This window comes from Odontesthes bonariensis, chromosome 22 (genome assembly GCF_027942865.1).
Source record: "Odontesthes bonariensis isolate fOdoBon6 chromosome 22, fOdoBon6.hap1, whole genome shotgun sequence".
NCBI lineage: Eukaryota > Metazoa > Chordata > Actinopteri > Atheriniformes > Atherinopsidae > Odontesthes > Odontesthes bonariensis.
This window is the reverse complement of record NC_134527.1, coordinates 7220790-7242745: the sequence shown is the minus strand read 5'-3', so window position 1 is coordinate 7242745 and position 21956 is coordinate 7220790. Positions and strand designations below refer to the sequence as shown.

General features: G+C 41.6%; 1 protein-coding gene across 2 annotated transcripts in view; it reads left to right on the top strand.

The window, feature by feature from the left end:
• rxraa (retinoid X receptor, alpha a) overlaps positions 1 to 21956 on the top strand; it is a 98470-nt gene that overhangs the window by 5910 nt on the left and 70604 nt on the right. For both annotated transcript variants that reach the window (XM_075456175.1, XM_075456176.1), the window contains exon 2: positions 21082 to 21195. In XM_075456175.1, the coding sequence (XP_075312290.1) occupies positions 21082 to 21195 (114 nt within the window). The remainder of the gene's footprint in view (positions 1 to 21081; positions 21196 to 21956) is intronic.

The window sequence follows — 21956 nt, the reverse complement described above, 5'->3', positions numbered from 1 at the left end:
GCGTTGTACTTTTTGATCCATCGTGCTGACAGATAAATGTACAAACAGACAAACGGCAGTGAGCACATAGAATATAAATAATAAAGACAGAGATGGAAAGAAAACTGCACTTTTTTTTTGGGGGTGAAATTAAATTGCTGCCAAAATCACGGAGACTAACAACCCTCCTCCCCTTCGCAGACTTCAAGCTGGCATGTTTTCAAAAAGCAAAATAAGTGTATCTTGGCTTTTTGGCAGTTATGATGTATTTATTAGTTATATTATGAGCAAGCTGGCTTTGACAGGGATTTGCTTGGCAGGGATGATGAATGAAGTGAATCATACATATATAATGCCACTTGTGTCATTATATTTTTATTCAGTGTTTCTCCACATTAACTGTAATTATCCCATGTGAAAACGTTTATTGTTTATTTTTGTGCATTGATTAATTTCAGTACAGCTAAAACGGACAATGTTTAACAGGTAGGTCGGACTGTCGTGGAGCAGTGTTTTACATGTTGGAATGATATGTGTGCGTTTCACCGGCTGAAGACTTATTAGCGTGTAACATGATCAAAAGCTAAAATGATATGTTTTCATGTTTCTGTACTCAAAGAAAGGAAATAAATCAAATTAAGGACTCCAGCTGAGAGGTTGGGAGGTTGTGTAAACAGTGGTCTACCTGTCTTTTTGTCTTTTTCACACACACACACACACACACACACACACACACACACACAGTGTGTGTATGTACATGTAAGCAGCTAGATGAGAGCGAGGTAATTAAGACTGCTCAATGCTGCTCCGTCACAGTCTCTTTTTGAGGTCGCAAACAGTTAGAGGAGGGCTCCCAGAGTGCCCCACACCCTTCTCTCTGCCCACCAACACCACAACCGCTGTTACGATTGTCTGTCACCTTGCCAGATGCCGGGGGGAGGGCAGGTTGGGCTTTCACGCACTGCTGGGCACAGGGCCACGGAAATCCCACAGCATGCAAAACACCTCTGTTATGTTCCGTACGCATGTGTGATTGTGTAGAAATGGCTGTGTGTTTGGGTGTAAGCAGACGGCAGCAGTTCTGAGAGTGTGACAGTTATTTATGCATGCATGCATATCTGACCACTGTGTTGCGGAAACTTAAGTGTCTGTGTGTTTTTTATACATATAGATATATATCTGTTATTGTGGGATAAAGTTTTTTTTCTGACTTTTATGACAGTTCAGGGAGTCCTTTTATTTTCAGCATGTAACAAACCAAATGTTTTCACTTGGTAATATATTTAGTCTGCGAGCAGGCTAGTTTGGATTTAAAACTCCTCCGCTCCAAAAGCCATTTTGTTGTAATACGAGCAGAATGGAGCTCGACTTTGTCTTGCTGAAATAAGCAGAGTCCTCTCTTAAAACCACATCGTCTGGATGGCAGCATATCTTGCTCCGAAACCTGTATCGTTCGACATTAATAGGGCTTTAAAACAGATATTACTCAGGTTTGTCTGTTCCGTGCAGTATTTTACGAAAGCAAAGCATAGCTTTATTGCTTCAGTTGACTTTCAAGTTCACATGTGAGGGTGTTTACAAAGAAATGACATAAATGCATGTTAACGTGTTAATCCGTCGAAACATTGTCTGAAATTGAGCTTCTCAGTGTCAAATTAAAACACCCAGACAACGCACTTCAGGGCAGAATTCCGTGTACATGTTTATGGTCAACGAGAGTCACATGGGCTCCAAACATCTTCCAAAAAAGTGTCCTTTTTTTGGTAAAATGCAGTCAAAAATACAGTAAAAATACAGTCAAATTCCTATTAAAGCTGCTCTCATTCACTTTATTTTTTTTATTTTTTCTGACAGACGACTAAAACCCGTTAAAGGCGTTTAGTGTAGTTTCTTTGAAGTTTTGTCATATGAATGAAAGGGCAACTTAAAAGTATTTGCCAAGAAAAACTCAACAAAGAGCAAAACAGCTGTCTGAACATACCTTCTACTTTGCATTACCCTGTTCAGGTAAAGATTTTTACTGGCAGGGAAACATGACATGATCCCAAAAGGGGAAGACTTTCTCTGAAGTTTGAGACCAATCCCAGTTAAGAGTTGAAACTGGAACATTTCTTCCTCCTGAGAGAAAAGAGTTATGCTTGCTTTGAACACAGAAGTTGTCATACATGGAGAATTCACTTCTATGGGACTGTCCAGCGTGATTACATTATTACACTCTGAGCATTTGTCCACTTTGAATGGCTCTTGTGTTTGTTTCAGGTATTTCTTCTATCTGAGCACGGACAGTAATTTGCAGAACGGCTAATGTTTTAGCGGCACCTGCTGTTGTCAACCTTACTGCCGCTGCAACAAGTGTCTTCTCTTAAACTGTTTCTTTTTTTTTTCTTTTGACTGTTTGAAAAATTAGAAAATCAATCCAACCTTTACCACTAAAGAAACCTTTCCAAAGATTTTCAGTCAAATGGGCGTATCTGATGGGAATAAAAAGGTTGATTTATTGAATGAATAATGCTAAAATAAGCTCTGATCACATCAAATCTGTAGCCGTTTCACTTAGTGTTAAACGCTCATCCACAAGACCAGTCGGAACGAGTTTTTTTTGTTTTTTTGTCCCTGTGTTAGGAATTCTGGGTGCTCTGTTGTTTTACACTCGGCTTTATCAGAACGAAAGGGTCCGTATACCTGAGAATAACTTTTTATAATGTCCTCGACATTCACAAAAAAACAAACATAATTGCAGTAAATTATTACTCTGCTAATAACACTTGCACAGTAGCCATCTGCTGTATTGTTCTTGTGTCTATAGTGACTGAGCTCAGTATACATTTAAACATGTTTGAGGCCCCGTGTTGTCGCTCTCATCGGGTTTTACATTTTTATCAGCTTCAGCCCCGATGCTCAGGATAACAGAATATCAGATTGCAGCAGCAGTCTTACAGAATAGAAGCAGTTTTTCTCTTCTTTTATCTTGGTTATTGCCAGCACGTATCTTTGTTTATTTTGAAGTTTCTTCCATCTTCTCTTTTTTTCTTTTTTTTGCAGGCCTCCTTAAAATCTGACCTGCTGGGATTGAGGACAGTTAAAGCTGTCATCCCTTGGGAGTACTTCCAGATCCTTTAAGGAAAAACTCTCGTTACGTCATGCCTTAGACAGATTTCTGCGACTTCAGTATCCTCAAAACAAAACAACTCGATTCAGTTTCAAGTTTCATCAGGCTCTTTGAACTAGTCTGTGAGGGTAAAGGCTGTGAATGCAATTATGATAAACACAAGATCCATTACAGGAACTATGGAACACTCCAGATTATTCGTACGATGGAGGATAAAGATTGATATTAGCACCCGTAGCAGCACCGACACAGGTCAGCTCAGACTTAGGTGCACAGCCTTAATTTATTTGTGTCTAACAAGTTGTTGCTTTTGCCGTATTTTCACAAATTACCAAGCAGGAGAGACATGAGAGGAAATGATCGCATGTGAGATAACAGAGTTCCTCTGTGGGTTGTTGCTCCGCCTGTAGTAGTGAAAGAGTGATTAACTGTTTGTTGACACCTAAAGGTCTAGCATGTTCATACATCCGCCCAGACTGGCACATCACACACACACACACACACACACACACACACACACACACACACACACACACACACACACACACACCTGTAAGTTAGTGAACACACAGACAGGCATGTACACATTTACAGGAGTCTGGAGGGTTTTGTCACCTATGGTTAAACACCTTGCTGTGACCGTCTGGTTTCAGGAATGTTCTCAACGGCAGAAAGGTGAAAGGTGTTAAAGAGAGGAGACAGAGGAGGGGGGGCTGGGCTATCTGCCTATCTGGAAAAACGACTCAACAGCAACACTTGAAGTTTGTCATCTGCTCCTGTTGTACCGCCTTAAATTACATTATAAAACCTAAAACACGTGTAATCTCTACTTGTGCCATTTGTAACCGAGAGGCATTTCAGCAAGGTCATATTCCCTCCCTTCCTCTGCCCACAGATTTCAATTAATTTATTATAATCTATTTTAACTTTTTATTGCCCCATGAGGGAAATTAACTTTTCTGACAGGGCTTGCAGTAAAACTGCAGAGTAGAGCCATTTAATACAAGACAACAAAGCCACATAATATAAAAGGGCCAGAGTAAATTGCACCAATATAAACTCTATGCACTTTCCTTTTTTCAAACAAATGACTGTTGGGTTTGATTCTCTTTTTATATTGGCTCTAGGAGTACTTAACATGTAAGTTAGAGTGAGAAAACCCTCATGCTGCCAAGAATAAAAGTCTTAGCCAGGTAAAATGGATTATATGCATGGCTTTGTGTTACAGCCCCAAGTTTATCTGTTGGGGATATATATGTGTATATATATATATATATATATATATATATACATATGTAGAATCTAGAGTATTGTTCATGCTATTTAGGAGAAGAAAGTTGAACGACCAGGTGTAATAGACAGACAGAGACAGGCAGGCGTGCAGGTGCTGGTCATGTCTTTGTCATCAGTGTTCTGCATACCAAAGTGCTGACAGCATGTACAAACGGCTCCGACAAGTTCAAGTGTCACATTAGGATGCTTTCTCTGTTAGCCCTGGACGGGGAAACAAGGAGACGGTCTCTGGTTACAGAGGACAGATCTTAAACCACTGCTGTGGTTTTTAAAAAAATCAGTCCATCACTTTGTTCTCCTTTTAAGTTGGCGTCCTCAGATCGACTGCTTCTTGTTATATTCATATTTTAGACACAGCATTTGCCGTATTTTTTGGCAATCGGGATGCTTGATTTCTCATCGGCAGATTTTGTTTTTGAGAATCAGAAAGAGTTTGGTGTAACTGAGTATGTATGTGTCCTCCCGTGCCAGGTAGCTCTTCAGTTTTTGGTTGATATGCAGTCGCTCATTGCGTGGTAACTGCAGATTGAATTGCCAACCCACTCCAGCACCTGAGCCGAAATGACTTCCCGTCATCTGGTAGGGAAGCCCCCAACACACCGATTTTATGACCAGTGTATGCGGAGCCATGTATGGTGGAGCAGTAGAACATCGCTGTGCTGTCTGAGAGAGTTAAGGTCAGAGGTTGTGACTGGGTCACCCTCTGTGGGAGGAGAGCGGCCTCGCCAGACATGACGATGTTTGTCTGGAGGTGAGGAGAGGGGACAAGGCATGGAAATGGGAGGACAAAAACAAACCGGATCAGTGTGGAGTTGGGGAAAAGGAAGCAGGGCGGATGTTGTTTTTATTTAGGTCTTGCTTCATTCAGTGCATGGCTTTTTTTTTTTTGCTGATGTTATTAACAGAGTTAATTTGTAATTGAACCAAAGAGTGATAAAACCAGGCATCCTTTCTCTGACACACGTTAACACTCACACACACATATGGGCTGCAGAAAATGAGAGTGGATGTTTATTACAGGATCCTAATGGATGCTAAAGCGCCCTAGGGCCTAGTTAAGCCTTCACTTTAAAAAGGCCCGATCATGGAACAGTGAGATGGTACTTGAAGGGGTTGAACGTAGAGAAGAAAGGGGAGGAAGGAGAAGTCCATGGAATAGCGAGCAGAAGGAGGGAATAAACTGAGTGAGCACATCTGGATTGCCTCAGTAGAATATTTGTGCAACATCTGGAAAAATTCCCTGGAATTTAAGGGTCCCCTCCTTTCATTTCAGTTGTGTTTTTTTTTTTCCTCCTTTTCTTTTCTTTGCCGTCCTGTTTTCTGCATCTTCAAAGTCGCTTACCTTGCTGCAGCAGGCACGTAAATACTCCTGAAGAAATGCAGACTTTATAGCGGGCCAAATTGGGCCCATGTGACCGACTCCTCTATGTGCAGGATCGAGCTAATAAGTGGCAGAGGAATGAGAGGGCGGTCCTCATAAAAAAATTTAAAAAACCTGTAAACTTTAACTCTTAGCACAAAGAAAAGCCTCTTTGTTTCTGTTTTCAGCATAGCTTCCTCCTTTTTCACATATAGACAGAAGAAAGCCTCCGTCAGTTGATGTAAACACAAACATGCCACCTTTGCGTGTAAAAAAAACATATTTACTTTCTTCATGTGGTGGTTTGAACCAGTCAGACTCCCCGCTGCTGCGTTCACCTACTTTACAGTACATTAGAGATGCACAGCGAGGCTTTTGTCTGTCTCCGCAGCAAGATCACAAGAGGGCTTCTCCTCTCATCACTGATGAAGCAAGCCTGTGTTCATGAGTGATTAAGATTCAGAGGGGCTCTGTGTGCCTTCTGTCTTACCTGGGCAAGGCTCCTCGCGGGTTCCTGACAGGCAGGTAGCTTACAGAGAGCAGAGGGGGGGGGGCGCAGAAGTGTACATGCTAATGTGGCGACTGTGCTGATCAAAAGAGATGCAACACAGTCTCCCTCTGATGGACTCATGATGCTGATGCCCCCCCCCTGAGAGTAACGGAGTGCACCGGCAGGAGCATGGCAGCGATCAGAGGGAGAAAGAAAGGAGGCTGGGCTGAGGCCGACGGAGGAGTGAGAGAAAGAATGGGATAAATGACAAATGAGAGATGGAAGGAGGCTCTACAGATTTGATAAGAACATGAAAGAGCTTTTCAATTATTTGTCAGGTTAACAGTTACAAAGCATCTCGCAGAGCCTGTTTAATGTGAATCTGGTTTCCTTCATTATCTGGTTACATCTGCATGAGGCAGCGGACACGCCGCTGGTCATCTCTGCCTCTGTGAGGACGCTGAGCTGCTTTTGTTTTTCTCCCATGTTACTCTGCAGTTGGCCTACATCTTTCTGCCTGGCTGAGCTGAAAAGTTGCTCTCTCCTTTCTAGGAATGCTGATGTCGATGATACAGTTGGCTTCATGTGTTTGTATGGGATGTTGGACTGTGTAAACCCCAACAGGCGTTTGCCTCCTAAGTAAGAGGATTGACGGTATGCGCCGCAATGTCATTTTAAGAAGAAAGAAGGGAAAATCCGATTAAACTCATGAATCCACTAATGTTTCAACTCTAGCAGATACACATCCAAACTAAAGAAAGGATGAATGCAGACATTACTTGATGATATGATCTTATGACATCCAGGACTTTCCCCTGGAGTCGCATTTTGACGGGGGGGGGGTCATGCTTCCTTTAAAATCTGAATCTGTCAGCACGAGGGTCAAAACCTCTACTTCAACCTACATTTGGAAACATTTTCCCCCATGCCTTCAGGTTATTGTGTATGCGGACGTCTGTGCGCCCCTGCAGGGTGACCTTGCTTTTGTTCGTCCATTTGCCCATCCTTTGATCCAAATTAACCGTGCTGCTTTGGACCCCACTTTTTCAGAGGGGGCACCTCTGCTCAGCCCTAAACCATTCTGACTGACTGTCTCTCTTGGTCAGTAAACAATATTTGAGACAATAGGTTTTTTTTACCCCAGAAGGCAGGTTTATTATTTTTGGAGCAGCCATATGCTTCACTGGCTCATCAGATCTTTTGGCATCTGCAAGTAGACGTGCAGTGATGTCATCCGTGGCATTTCAGTAGCCCTCGAAAAGGTGCCTGGCCTTTTGACCTGAAACTCTATACAGTATCCAAATAAACCCGAGTCTTATTGCTGTAGCGATTGTTTCTAATGCGCCCGGGGGCCAGTGTTCTGACCCCAGATATCCACAGTGAGACTTCAAATGAACCTCTTAAGGTTATCCGGGGTTCTTTCATCATGAATGCGTCTCATAAAATCCAAGTAAAATGACTGTTTGTATTTCTTTGATAAAAGTTGTCATAAACCTTAAAGACGGGCACTTTGCAGTGCCGTGCAAACACAAGCTCTGTCAAAATAAAAACATTGCTAAGTTGTGTTTCGTTTTGTTGATATGCTGAGGAAAAAAACTTTCTCCTTCTTTATCAGTCACAACTATAGAAACAAATGCATTTGTCAAGTAATGCAAGTACACCTGATGTAGTAAAAAAAATTGAAAAATTGCATTTTTGTGTAAATGTTTACATTTGTGTCCATTTTGTTTGAAGTAGAGATGTCGTGTCGACAGTTAGAATTACACTTATAGTTTAGGATATGTGGACCATTAAATGGTGCACAAATAAAGAAACTGTGCCACAGTCCACCTCCAGTTGCTTTAACCTCTAGTGTTGTAATGGCTATGGATGACAAGGAAGTTGCCTTCTTTTGAACACCGTGAATTGTTTATTTAGAATATTCGTGCCAGTTGTTTAACCTTCCGTGCAAATTTGTTTGCTCTACAGAACCATGCAGAATGTCCCATGTAAAAACAGTTCAATCAGAAATGTATCGAGTGATCTGCGGCTTATCGGAATTCGACAATTTTCAGCCTGATCGGCTACAATTAGATTGGTTTGTTTTGTTGTTGTTGTTTTTTTTTTTCTGATCACCAAATCAACCCTCTGGATGGCAGAGATTTGCTTTTATTGTCTGTCAGTTAAATACATGAATGCATGACTGTTCAGTTAAAACAATAAAGACAAGAACGTCAATGTTGATGAAAATAGCTCTTGGAATGAAAATTAGAATCAGACCTTTAAAAAGAAAAAGGGAAGAAAAAAAATGGAAATTGTTATCGGTCAGGAAAAATTGAATTTGTTAATTTAATATGTTAATCCCATCATATCAACGAAATGCTCATTCAATTATGAACACACTGAACACCTGCCCATAGCTTCTGTAGAAGCTGATTGGTCTAAGCTATCATGTTACGGCCACAAACAATTTGATGAATTCTCTCGTGTTTGTGATCTTGGAAACTGCTCCGGAAATCTGCTTCCTCAGAATTCAACCTTTCATTGGTCTTTGGGTAACTTAAACAAAACTACTGCTAAGAATTAGAAAGTCTAAAATCAAACAGAGGTGGATTAATTTGAAGTTTCTGTTTTTAATATTCAATGTTCAATGAATAGCTGTTCCTAATCAGAGCAGAATTGGAGCATGCTGTGGTAGTATCACTCATTTAACAGGGACATCCCTATGACATGGGGTGTTTTGTCAGATTGGGTTACCCAGTTGCATTATTTCCTCAGTGTTGCAGAGGAACCGGTCTTCACCTCAGCAGCAGCCTGGTTTGTGCGGCCTCTAAAACGCAGTGACAGAAATGACAGAGCCTGTGACCCTGAAAGCCTTTCGGGTCAAAACGATTGGAGAAAAGAGCCACGTGTTGGTCCTGGTCATCAGTGGCATTACATCATATTGATTGGCTCAGTTCCAGTGGGGAATATCCCGTTAAGAGTTCAGTTTTCAAAATAAAGAGTTAAGGACAGGACTAAGTCGAGTGACCAACTTTATCTCTCAGTCTCGCACATATACACGCGTGCACGTGTAAAAGTCATCTCTGACCACAGCTGTGAATGAATGATTGGTATTCGCTGTCCTGTGCTTCAGGGGATTCACTGAGCTTATGACCAGCTTAGCCTGCGGTCCTGTGCTTGATTGGCAGTTGTAGTTTCCCCTTTGGATGCAGCAGGGTGGACGGTGGAGGGGAGGGCAGTGGCATTTGGCTTCCAGTGACATGCCACCTTGCGTTAGAGTGTATGTTTGTCCCACTCTCACATTTGATCTTCCACATGGACAAGCTCCGAGTCCCAATAAGAGTGCATCGGTCAGCCTCACCATCCGTTGGCCTCACCATGAGTTTCTTCTTTCTTTCTTTTTTTCATTGAGTGTTTCATCTTCTCTTCTGTGCAGTATTAGCCTTTAATCATTAGTGTTGTAGTTTGCACATTTATGTGGATTCCACGCTTTTTTTCATAGACATAAGCAACAGCACGAAGATGCATTCACACACCCAAAGGTCAGCATATCACGGCACACTTTAGCCGTCACTTTGTAAGGAGCTGGAAGATGTGACATCTTTTTTTTAACATTCCACTGTCCTATGCGTCTCGCTAGGATAATGGGCAGTGTATGTTACAGCCATTAGCCTGTCACAATGGAGCTGTCTTAAAGCTGGAACAGTGTCCCATCCTGTTATGATCATTTTCATGCTATCTCAAGCTCTGGCTTTAGTTTCCCATCTCAAGGGGAAGAGCTCAAGTCAAGTCCGCCCAGCGCACAGTGCATCATCGCACTCGCTCTGCTGAGCCATAGACCCCATGAAAGAGAAATCATTTATAAAATGGAATCTACATTTGTTGTGTTAATGACCACATGCTGTAGGATATTTAATCCTGCCTGCAGTCAATCCCAGTCATGTGACTTGACCTAGTTTTCTTTTTTTGTTTTTTTTTTGTTTTTATTTCCCTCTGCCTGTCTCCTCTTTTTCTCTTTCATAAACTATAATTATTAATACTCTCTTCTTCATTTTGCTTACCTCCATGTTGGCTGATGCCTTGTTTTTTGACAATCTGAGGATTTGTTCAATCTTTCAATTACATGGCTAACATTGTTGTCATGGCAGTAGACAGCAACTTTGTGCCCAGTTGGACAGCAGAGTCATCTTATTGTACAAGACATGCTGCTCAATGTTTAACCTCTGGACTGCTATGCTGAATGTGATTTAGAGGGATCGATTTTCCATGTGAAGTTTTTAATTCTGCAGTAAAAACAATTAACAAACCACATCACATTTTAGGCAAAGTTTCCACACATTCATAACCAAACATTTGCTCTTTGGTTATTTGTTTTTATGCTGATAAGAAATAGCAGCAACATGAACCGTTTAAAATCAAACCTAAATGTTTAATCTGTCACGTTTCATGTTTCTAGTTTCTTTAGAGGCTGACAAATAACAGTGGACAGTTTTAAGGATGTAGAAGGACTTTTTTGGAAAGAAAGCTTCGGTCTGAATGGATTCAATTGTGATGTCTCTGTCTTGAATCTTTGTGATTTCAAATTATACGACTGGGATTTATTAGACTTTAGTGGATAAAACATAACCCAAGTGAAGTGCTTGGGTTATGATCCAACACTTGGATCATAGTCTGATTTTACTCAATATGCCGTCTCTTCTTGAAAAAGATTTAGGCCTCACTGAACACTGACATCACTTTTGACCAAATTCACCAAACAATTTGATTTCTGGCAGGTTCAGCAGTTTAATGTGGTCTGCTGTCAGATGAAGGCAAATAGACAAATTGCCCTCAGGTTTTGGGTCTGTGCTTTTTGCTTTGCGAAATAACAGGTTTAGATTTTAGGATAAGATCGATATCTGTTTAGATGAATGAATAGCGCCCTATCTAGGTGAAGGTTTCTGTTAAAGCCAACTTGGCACACCCACAACTGGAACGCTGTGCTGGAATGGATGGCATGCATCCATTCCTGAAGAGCACAGAAGATCACTCAGGCTATGGAATAGTACTGTAACTCAACAAGGCCGAGCTTTTTCACTGTCCCAGTGAACACATCTCTGTTCTCTCACTCCAAATACCAGTTCACAGTTTAGGATTGTATCAATACAAATAGTTTGTTTTAGTGTTTTCTCAAAGAATTACATTTTAGGAAAATCACACTGAGGTTTCCAAGCTAAAACTTATCATCAACAGGCTATTTTTCAAGTTTGGTTAATTTAAAGGTGTTTACAAGCCCACCCTCCCTTCATTTCAAATGAAAAGCCATTAAGATAAACAGCTGACTAATCTGCAGAGTGCTAATTTTCTACTTGTGATCTTGCGCCAGATAATGGGCAAGATGGCAGCCCAGCATCGCATTAATAACCACAGCAAACTGACATTGCGGTATTAACTGAGAAATCCAAGTTACAACATAAACTGCATCCTTTATGATAACAATAATAGCTTTTTACTTACAGGTCTAGAACAAGAGTTGCAAGTTCTGTACTGGATTTCAGTCCTTTCCTGCCCCTAAACTTTCTCCATTGAAGAAAAGCAACAACAATATTTAGCATTATTCCTATTCTTTCATTCATTTCATATCTTTGCTGTTGAATGCAGTGTTTGTGTGGGAGTGGATGGATGGGAAAGGTAATATTTTCTTGCCAAGAGCTTCTGCTTTTGTGGTAATTACTGTTTTTTAAACTCTTATTTTTCTCTCTGTTCTGTTAGCCGGCAGTTAGTTGTTTTTTTTTCTATTTTCAGTACCCGCTACTGCTTTCTCCTCTTCTCTGTTGGCGCCACTGCTGTGACTCATGTCTCATCTTTTGGTACGAAGTGCTGTTACAGGAAAGCTGTATATCTTAGCTGCATAGTCCATAGGCGGGACTTTAAATGCTCTGCTAGATTTGGCTCATGGAAGTATTTCACAGTTTTGACATAACATGAAGCCAAAAAGCTATTTGAGATCCTTATCCACAGCTTTCCTGGAGCTTCTGCAGAAGATTATTCTTCAGACCTTTACTTTTTCAATATATCACCACTAACATCTCCAAGAATACGTACAGGAATTTATGTCAAAATCTGGTATCCATGTTCCCTTTTTTATCATTTACATATTTAATGATATTTAATATAACAAAGCTCTAAGATAAATGTCATGCTTTTGACTCCTGTAGATAATATGCATTGCGAGTTCAACTGTATATATCTGCTGGTCCTCTGGATCAAAACAAACCAGATAAGTGCACTCTATCACTGTAAGGACTATAGCTTAGAAAAGGTGCTTGCTTTTTACATCCGTTGTTTCAAAGTCCTTATTATGTACTTTGAAACCTGACCATGAAATGTATACATTTATAAACTCCTGTATAACAGTCTTTGCTCTTTAAGCACTGTTAAGGTCAGCTTGGCTCTTTGTGAAGTGGTGATAGTGAATCAGAGGTTTGCAGTTCACAACCAATTTACGATGGATTTGGAATCCTGCACTGGATTACATAGCCACCCCCTCCTTCTGAATTCCTGTACTCGCTAATGGAGCTTTACAGTCACTGCTCTGGAATCAGCATTACTGGTTTTGAAATCCCCCATTCATATTTAATGTCTCTGACTCAAAAAGGCATTTTAGTGCACTTAATCCTGGTTTTTAAAGCCATCCTGTAAGTGGTCTGTCTTATTGTGCTTTATAATGAATTTTGTTGTTTTCCAGTTGTTTAGGTTTTGTTCAGTGCACACCCGTGCAGTGCACGTGCAGCTCCAGATGTTTTTGTTTGCGGTTTTGCATTCTGTCCCACTTCATTTGAATAACTTCTGATGATACGTGTGCCTAAATGAATCTGAATCAGTGTAAGTGGTCTTGAAGTCGTGTTTGTATTTGCTGGTTCATGTGTGTTACATGAATGATGATGGAAAAATAAGATGAGAAATTGTGGAATTTTCATCGGAAGACTCGAATAACGGCATTGGCTTAGAAAATTAGAATGATTTTCTACAGTAGGGGACTGTCATTACTGTTGCCTTTCTCAGGAGTGAGGGTTTCCGGGAGAGCAGCGTGCTGAACAGCTTTGAGCAGAGGCGGCTCGCATCGGAACCGTAGCTTTTTGCGGCGCCATTGGTAGTTGCATGTAGATATCACTGTGCATCAATCTCACAGATCTGCAGATTAAAGTTTACTTCGACTTTAGTCTTCTCCGCAGCAGTGCAAAGCTAAAGGACCAACAACAGCACCAATCCAACCAGGACTCACCTACGTCTCACATTGTTCTACATATTTCTCAGACTGCCCACAAGTCGCAGCAGAACTTCTGAAGCACCAATAAAGAGAGGTTGCAAAGCTACTTCTAAGCCCTAATTTTGGAGTATGGAGGCTGCAGACATGGACCCACTTGAGATAGTAGGCGCGGGTTGGCAAGAACGCCAGCACGTGCAACCAGGTCGCCACTTTATTTCTGTCAGTTTGAGAGAAAATGAATTTAATCAAATGGAAAGGTCCACGTTTGCGCTTTTGACGACATGAATAATTAGACTTGCCTCTCAAGTCTCAACCACATCATACTTTCCTGTGTTTGTTTTCTGAGTAAATAAAGAACAACAGACAGATTTCTCTTCTAAGTGAATGGAAAATTGAGTGGAGTACTAATTTTCCTTTTTGTGTCATGCAGCAAAATAGTTCCAGTGTTTGAATTAGTTTGTATGACTTGACATATAACACCAAGAGATGTAACTACAGTACATACAGAACTTTGGAATGTTTGAACCTTAAACCTTTTTTCCAGAAAAAGAAAAGCTTCTTCTATGAGAGGAAATCCATAAATAAAATAAATAAAAGCAGCAAAATGAGTTGAAGATGCCTGATTTTTCACTCAACGGTCTGAGAATGAATGAACTTTATTGAGGTTTCACTTTAGTGTGAGTTGTACAGAGTTTCTTTTTTTTTTTTTTTTGACCTCGGTTGTTTGTACTTTTCATGTTTACATCCTCAGTATTTGGATGGAAGATGTAGAAGGCTAAGGTGGGAGGGGGAGGTTAATAGAAAACTCTGTAGAGATGGAAGCGTGGGCGTGTGGACTCAATTTAGCAGGCTAATGGGAAGCGTGCTCCAGGATTCAGGCAGGCAGTGGGTGGGACACAGGTCGCTGCGCTGCTCCCAACCTCACTTTCTGCCTCGGAGCATCTCTGGACTTCTGGTGATGCATTAGATTTTCCATCACAGAATATTCATCTCCAGAATGTGAAGCCAAGTTTTATTTTAACATTTGTTGCCTGAGGTAGTTTTCTTTGATCGCTCCAAAACGTCAACTACAATCAAGGAGAATTGTGGCCATGAATGAGTGCTAGAACTGTATCCAATTTCAACCATTAATCAAAGTTAAAAATAGTAGTTCTGACTTTAGATTGAAGCAGTGCAGGCCAGGGTGAATCCTGCAAAATATTGGATGAATTTCCACCCGCGATCCATTAGAGGAAGCCCATAAACTAAGTTTTATCTCTCCTTTTCTGCTGGTAATATTTCAAAGCTGAGATGGGGCTAGTGTGTGCTTTGCCAAGGGCTGCCGGTGTGGGCAGATAGTCTGTCATGTGAACAGCTACTGTACAGATCAGCAGAGGGATAGTTGATTTTTGAATGCTTTCTTGTGTCCCTTCCTGGGTGAAAGGAGCTTCTTTTGCCCTCGTGGCTTTTTTGAGTCCAATCACACAAATTTGATTAGAGTCATTTGCCTGAGGAGCTGCAGTGGCTGCTGGGCTGCAGTGAGGCCCTTGTTCCCCTATTTGCCCTGGAGAAAAGTTCTGGCGTGCACAAGTAGTCTTTGAACCAGCCCCTTTCTTTTCGTCCTCTCTAACCTCGTTAACCACACTCTTTTAGTTCATCTTCCTCCCCCATGTCTGTCTGCGGCTGCTCACCAATTGCCCGCTTTAGCTTCATCGCGTCACAGCAAGTAAGACAAATGACGGTTATAAATAATCAGGAAGTAGAGCTTTGATGCCATCTCCGCTTAACACCGTTGCCATGTAATGTTTTATGCTATCCAGGAGAAGGCAGTTCATCTTTTTGGGGAAAGTTGAACGTGAGAAGCTGGGTGTAATGGAGGCCAAAACGCATCCATCTGTCATTCAACTAGTCCCAGAATGTTTTTGCTAACTCTTAACTCTACTTTATGATTTTTATGCCGGCAGGTGTGTACGTCTTGAGATACCGAAAAGAGTTTTTAAGCAGAACAAGGGATCTGGACCCGTAAGCCTCCTTGGGCAAAGCTTTGCTTGTAGGCTGTTTTCCAATAAACGTACTTTCAGCAAGTTTGTTGGTGTGTTTAGTGTCGATCAAATTAAGACTCATTCCATTCGTGGTTTTAGCAGTTTGAAAACGGCTGTCATAGCTGGAAGCATCTATGGTTTGTAGATAGACATGTGCTGTTCAATAGTTACAGTCCTGAAGTCTGTTTTACAAAGGTCATCTTTGTCATTTCTACCTCTTCTGTAGGTGCTTTGTTGTTTTGAATGCCCTACCAGGGCAGCTGGCGGTTTGCTGAGGCTATGTGAAAGTGCAGACACAATTTCTTCTTTTGAAAGAACCGTTGCAGAAAGGTGCTCTTGTTCATTTCAAAAGTCCCTCAGTTTAGGCCTCACAAAACACAGCTTAATAAGTCATTCAATAAAGCTGTCCAGTTAACTTTTTTTATTGCCAGCCCAGACCTCTGCAGCAGCTGGTTAAGCGACATCTCAAGAAGCAGATGCAAGTTGCAGATTTTAGTCGCTTTTGTTGTCCTTTTAAGCAAGGACGAGTCATAGCGACATTCTCATTGTCATTTTAAGAAGGAACGTTTTGCTGCTGTGATTGCTATGATTAGTGTTGTTGTGGCTGAACCTGAAAATGTTGTCCTCCTGCCAAGGTCTTCATTGGGTGCCCTTTCCTGTGGATTCTATCTAACCTTCTGTTCCGACTAAAAGAAGCCCTCAGGTTGCTGATGTTGCCCTCATGATCCAAGGCAGAGCAAATTGTGACTCTAAAAAAATCAGCAGCCCGGAAGGAATGTAATTTAGCATTCATTTTCGCTATTTGCAAGCCTTTATAATAGGGAAATACTGTTTTAAAATTACTCCAAATCAAAAGGCCGCTTTTATCTGACACCTCATACTTTACACCTTTCCCCCATTGACCTGTACTGTATGTAGATTGGCTACTAAGGGAGATTCAACCCAGGGATGGTGGTTAAAAACTGAAAGAAGCTGTGTGTTATCAATGCAGATGGGCAGTGAGCCATAAAACGTGTAAAATATGTCAAAGCTGTTTTTCTAATAAGCATAAGAGTATGATCAGCATATCGGTACTGCCTCCAGTGGTTCCAGAGGTTTGCTTTGTTGTCGTGACTGATCTGCTCAGGCTTTGCTCTGATAGCGATAAATAAGAGCTTGGAGGCATCTTAGAATATGACTCCTTTTTTCTCTTCAAAATGGATATCATCCAGAGGCGAGCAAGACAGAGTGCTGATTGAGCAGATATGTGCAACAGCACGCTGAATGCTTTCCGTCCTGACGATCGGGATCAGAGAGAGATGCAGCGCTTCAAGTGTTTGATAAGCAGCTGATGGCTCCTGAGGTGCTTTTTGACTCCTCACAGTAAAAAATAACGGCAAAATAATAAGAGTAGCATCAGCAGCTCCTGGGCTTGAGTGGTAATTGTGTGTGTTGTGTGGATATCAGTGGAAAATGTCAGCTGCACAATACACTATCATTGAGTGGCATACTCAATGGCTGTCATTTATGAGGAAACAAGTCAGTGTGACGTATGATGCTGACTGGAGCTGCACTGCTTATAGAAATCTTTGAATGACAATTATTTTTGGAATTGATAAGTTCTTTAAGGCCAAGGAAAAGCCTTTCACTTGCTTGTATTCTTTGTCCAAATATCCTCAACCTCAAAATTTTCAGTCCAAATGATTAATATTGAAAAGCCGCAGTGGACACCGAAAGCAGTGAATGGGGGGATTTTATTTTGCCCTGCACAGAAAATCTAGCGCTGTATGATAGATACAGTATCTCAGGGACACGTTCACAAACACTAGATGAATACAACTGAGTCTTCAAGGTTGCTGTGGAGGACAGGCAGTGGGGGTGGGGGCTTCTTTTAAACAGGTTTTCATTTCCTCACGTGGACCTCTGAGGCCTACTTCAGTATATGACTGAAGGTGAATGGCATTCACGATGGTAACCGTAGCGATTGATGGCCACTGCTGGTTCCACCCTCCCTGCACTCAACCAAGACCTTACCCCCTAGAGTCCCAAGAGGGAAGAGGTTTTTTTTTGTTTTCTTTTTATTGCACCTGGGAGATGCATTTAAGGCCCAATGAACTTTGAGCTTGGTCTCCGGAGCAACATTGAACATGAACAATTGTCAGGAGAACTCGGCCTTAAACACTCATCAATGATTGAATGTATTCGATTCAAAAGACTCATGTTTGTGGGATCTTGTAAAGCCTTGAAGCGCATTCGCTGATGGATCTGACAAATGCAAAACGTCTGTTGGTGAAGAACGCCTCAACTCTGTTCTCATCAGTGAGTTTTGCAACAATGGCAAATTTACACAAGTATGTTTCATTAGAACCCTGTCATCAACCCTTTCTTTTAATAGGCCTTCCATCAATAAAAGCCCTTCTTTCATTAGTGGAATATCTCAAAAGCTTGCCTTCATTTGCACAAGGCTGTAAATGCTATATGTGATTTCATTAGCAGCTTAACTTTAATGAGGAAACCCCCAGCATGTTTACATTGCTCTGATCCCCCATGATCGCTGCTAAGGATAATGGGGCTTGGCTTTTTGTGGGAGGAAGGTTTGAGCCCCCCTACAAAAGATTTGGCTCATGTACTTATTAAAGCCAATGGAGTCCTTTTTGCTTAGGAGGGAAGAGCGAGATCAAGCATTTCTGCAATCAAGGTCCCGCTCAAGTATACGAGCCAAGATATTATGATGCAGTGTGTTAGAGAAGATTTAATGACGAGACATGTACCAACCTTACCACTCATGACAGCATATCCTGAACCTGCAAATACACGTCCGCACTTTTTCTTCATTTACTTCAAGGCCTTTTGAAAAGTAAAACCCCTCTGAAACTGATTGAGTATCAAGCCAGCAGGATAAGATGAATACACACTTCTCCAGTCTGTGGTTTTTCCTATATTTTTACAGCTGTCACATAGATGGATGTTTCATGATCTTTGTAAATATATTTCTTGGAACTGGTTGGTATTACTCCAGTAATGAATCTAAAGCAAATGACAAAAGTTTCACATAATGTAGGGAAATGTGTTTACTTTAGAAATAGCAAAGAATAAAGTTTTTTTGAGATGCTGCGATCATGTTTAGGTTCAAACTAATTTGTCCCATTTTCTTGTGCTCCCTTCAAGCTTTAGGTGAAATTCCAACCCTGTACTTTAGCATTACTCTGTCCCGTGGGAACATTATTCCAGTGGATGGCTTGCAGTGTAAGGCTTTTTTGTGGGGGGAGCTGCTGTCTCCTTAATTTACTCCTGATTTTGGAAAAGTGCAACTTGACTAGGAGGCCGGGCTCATATGTTAATGCCTTAATGTTCAGTGACATCGCTCAGAGCTCATACCATGTGTCATTGTTTGCCCTTCAACCCCTTTGTACAACCAGGAATGTACTGTGTTTCTTGGAGAATTGATTATTTGGGAAAGATGGGGAAAATGTGGCTGAGAGTAGTGAGCCTTGTTTTTTTTCTCTCTCTCTCGACCGCATCCATGAACAGAATTTCTTCAACACTGAGACGCATAAGAGGGAGGAGTACTCTCCTGGCGCACAGCTGATCGAAAGATGGAATACTCGACTGATTTTGATGTTCCTTTAAGAGGCCATTTTGAGGCACTAATTAAACTTCATTTTGTAAAGTACAATTGACTAATCATTATCTATAATTGAAAGAGCTTGTTGATGACACGAAAGCCACCCTTTGGAATAGTTTCTTGATTTTTCCATTTGCTTCGTTAAATATCACTCAATATTCTGTATCTGGATTGTTGTAATTGCATGCTGGCACAGTAATAAACAGTTTGGGTTGTTGTATTGAGGTGATGACAAGAAGACTGCCAGAAATCCACCACATCATATTGAAATTGCCTCAGCTGATTAATCGTTTAGTGTTAAAACATTTCACTTCATTGTATTTCAGAGCAAACTATTCCCATTGGATTGACAACCCATTCACGGTTTATTCAGAACTTCAATCTTGTCTGTGTGTTCAAGCTCTTATGTGGAGTTATCAATATAAATTGTTGTTACGTTTGATTCAAGGGCTTCCAACATGCCATTACTTTTAATGATACCCATAAAAACCGTGTTTGAGAGGCGTCACTGCTATTTTGTGCAATTTTCCAACATCTGATAACAACAGATGTTGTTTATGAGTACAATAATGTTATTGTGCTCATAAACAATAAGATAAATGATCTTCTTGTTTAACGAGACAGCCAAAATGCCCTCTTTATCTGTTTTATTTAATTTGTCGTGCTCAGGATGGTCTCGGTCTGTCCGTGTATGCTCGAGCTCTACTATACCAGTCCCTGTTCTGAACTAATTAAAGCTTTGAAGAAAGCATCAAATGTAAAGGCTGCCCCTCGTTGAACGTCTACATAACTGCACACGTGCATGCACACACCCGCACTTGCGTGCCCAGGAAAGCAGGAAAATATCAGCATCCCAGACAGCTTATCATGGGGAACTAATTCAATATCCCTTTGCCTGTTTTAAATGTCATTCTCTGAGCTCATCTGGAGTGACATGTTTTTCATGGTGGAAATAAAGGAGCTTTATTGGGCTCAGAACAGAGTGACGCGGGGCGGCGGGGGGGGGGGGGGCTTTCCCCTGCTGCTCTCGATATCTGCTGGAAATTCAAAGGTCCCCAGAAGAAGTGAATAAAGTTGGGATTTGCTGAGGTCTCCCAATGCCAACGAGGGCCGCGCAAGCCGCCCAGTCACAGAAGATGGAGCGTCTCTTTTTCTGACTGGGAAGAGAAAAGTGCACACGTGCGTTTCCACTTTGGCTAGAAGCTACACCGTCAGCCAGGAAGTTAAATGCCACTCGTATGCCACATGAAGTTTGTGTAAGGCACTCAGTTTGAGATGTTTTTTTCTAAGGATTGTTTTTTAAATTGTTTTTCTTTTGGTTCTAACTTTTTGATACATTTGCCTGTTATGTTCTTTGGAATCAGTTATGATGAAGTTACAGTGCTGTAGAATATTTTTAAAAAGCTACTGAGGAACCTTACTTTTTTGGGTTTGTTTGTTTCTCTTTCTCTTTGCCGAATGATGTCAGTGAGTGGTGAGTCTTGGCTTGAGGGGTTACAGCCTCCACAGTTGCCTCATTGTGTCAAATAAATACGTCCCTATTGAAAGTGACCCTTGTGACCCCAGAGACAGACAGTAAGACGGCGTCGTCCAACCCCTCAAGGCACCCCGGCCTACTCTGGCATTTTGCCCAACAGACTGCTGTTAACATCACGCCGGTGCCCAACTGCCTTTTGACTTCCACCAGGCAAGCATTGCCCGATGTTCTGTAGGTTCTGTCCCCAGTCTGGAGGCTGCGACCTGGAAACATACACAGCTGACCTGAGCAGTGGCGAGGTTAGAGTGAGGTCCATCTGGCTGGAGAGACAGAAAAAAATGAAAGGCTGGCTTTGTCTAATGGTGGCACAGTGCTTGTGGGAATTTCTTCAACTCTTCTCCACCCTGTGGGTTTCAGAGGGGTGGACACGGCCTCCTGTTCAAAACGCATGATTTATCTCCGTGTTATTCTTTCTTCTGTTTCTGTCTTTAATTTCTCCTCATCTCTTTTGTTACAGGGTTCTTGAAGCCCCAGTGCTCACTGGCTCCTCCCATGCAGCGAGGTCGCTCGGCTGAGGCATGTTCGTGTTTCAGCGGTGTGTGCCCCCTCCATCAGCGTCGCCTGTCCTCAGGTAACTGTGTAAACAAACCTGTTGCTACTTCAGGGTAGAATATCTTTCAGGTTAATGTGCCATTTTAATGAAAGTAACGTGGGGGATACACTCATGAATGGGCCAGCTGCAGGTTTGCAACAGGATGTTCTTTTTTTTGTTGTTGTTGTTGTTGTTTTCTTTTATTTTTAAGATAATGTGGTCATGGGACGCTTGTTATATTCACCCCATGACCCGGCGCACCTAATGAGATTGTCTAATCATGAAAAATGGCACCGCCTCACTTTTATGACATGAAAGGTAGATCAAAATTACATTTTGTTCAGAGGCCAGTGAAGTATTTACTTGAATGAATCCCTGTTTCTTCAGGGTTTGTTTGTTTCTAACAAATTAAACACAAACTTTATTTAAAAGCAGTTCAGAACAGGACATGTTTGAGCACTGCTGGTGTTGTCATGGGTTGGTAACTGCTACTCCTTGCTGCACTGCACACTGCACACCCCAGTGCCTCCGGTCAGAGGTGTGGCGGTGGGGCCTTTTCTGAGGCAGCGTTCAGTCTGGTTTTTATGATTAATGGTGTCTTTGCATGTGGAGCCCCTCTGATGGACAAGTTAACAGAGGTGTTTTCAGATCGGCCCCTTCCTCCCCGCCACTTGGCCCGCCCTCACAAGCAGGCAGAGTCTTACATCAGTGGGTATTCTGAGCTGAACTGTCAGGCGGGAGGCTAATGAATAGGGGTCTAAGCTGCGCTGAACATGTGGTTAATGTCGATACATTTATCA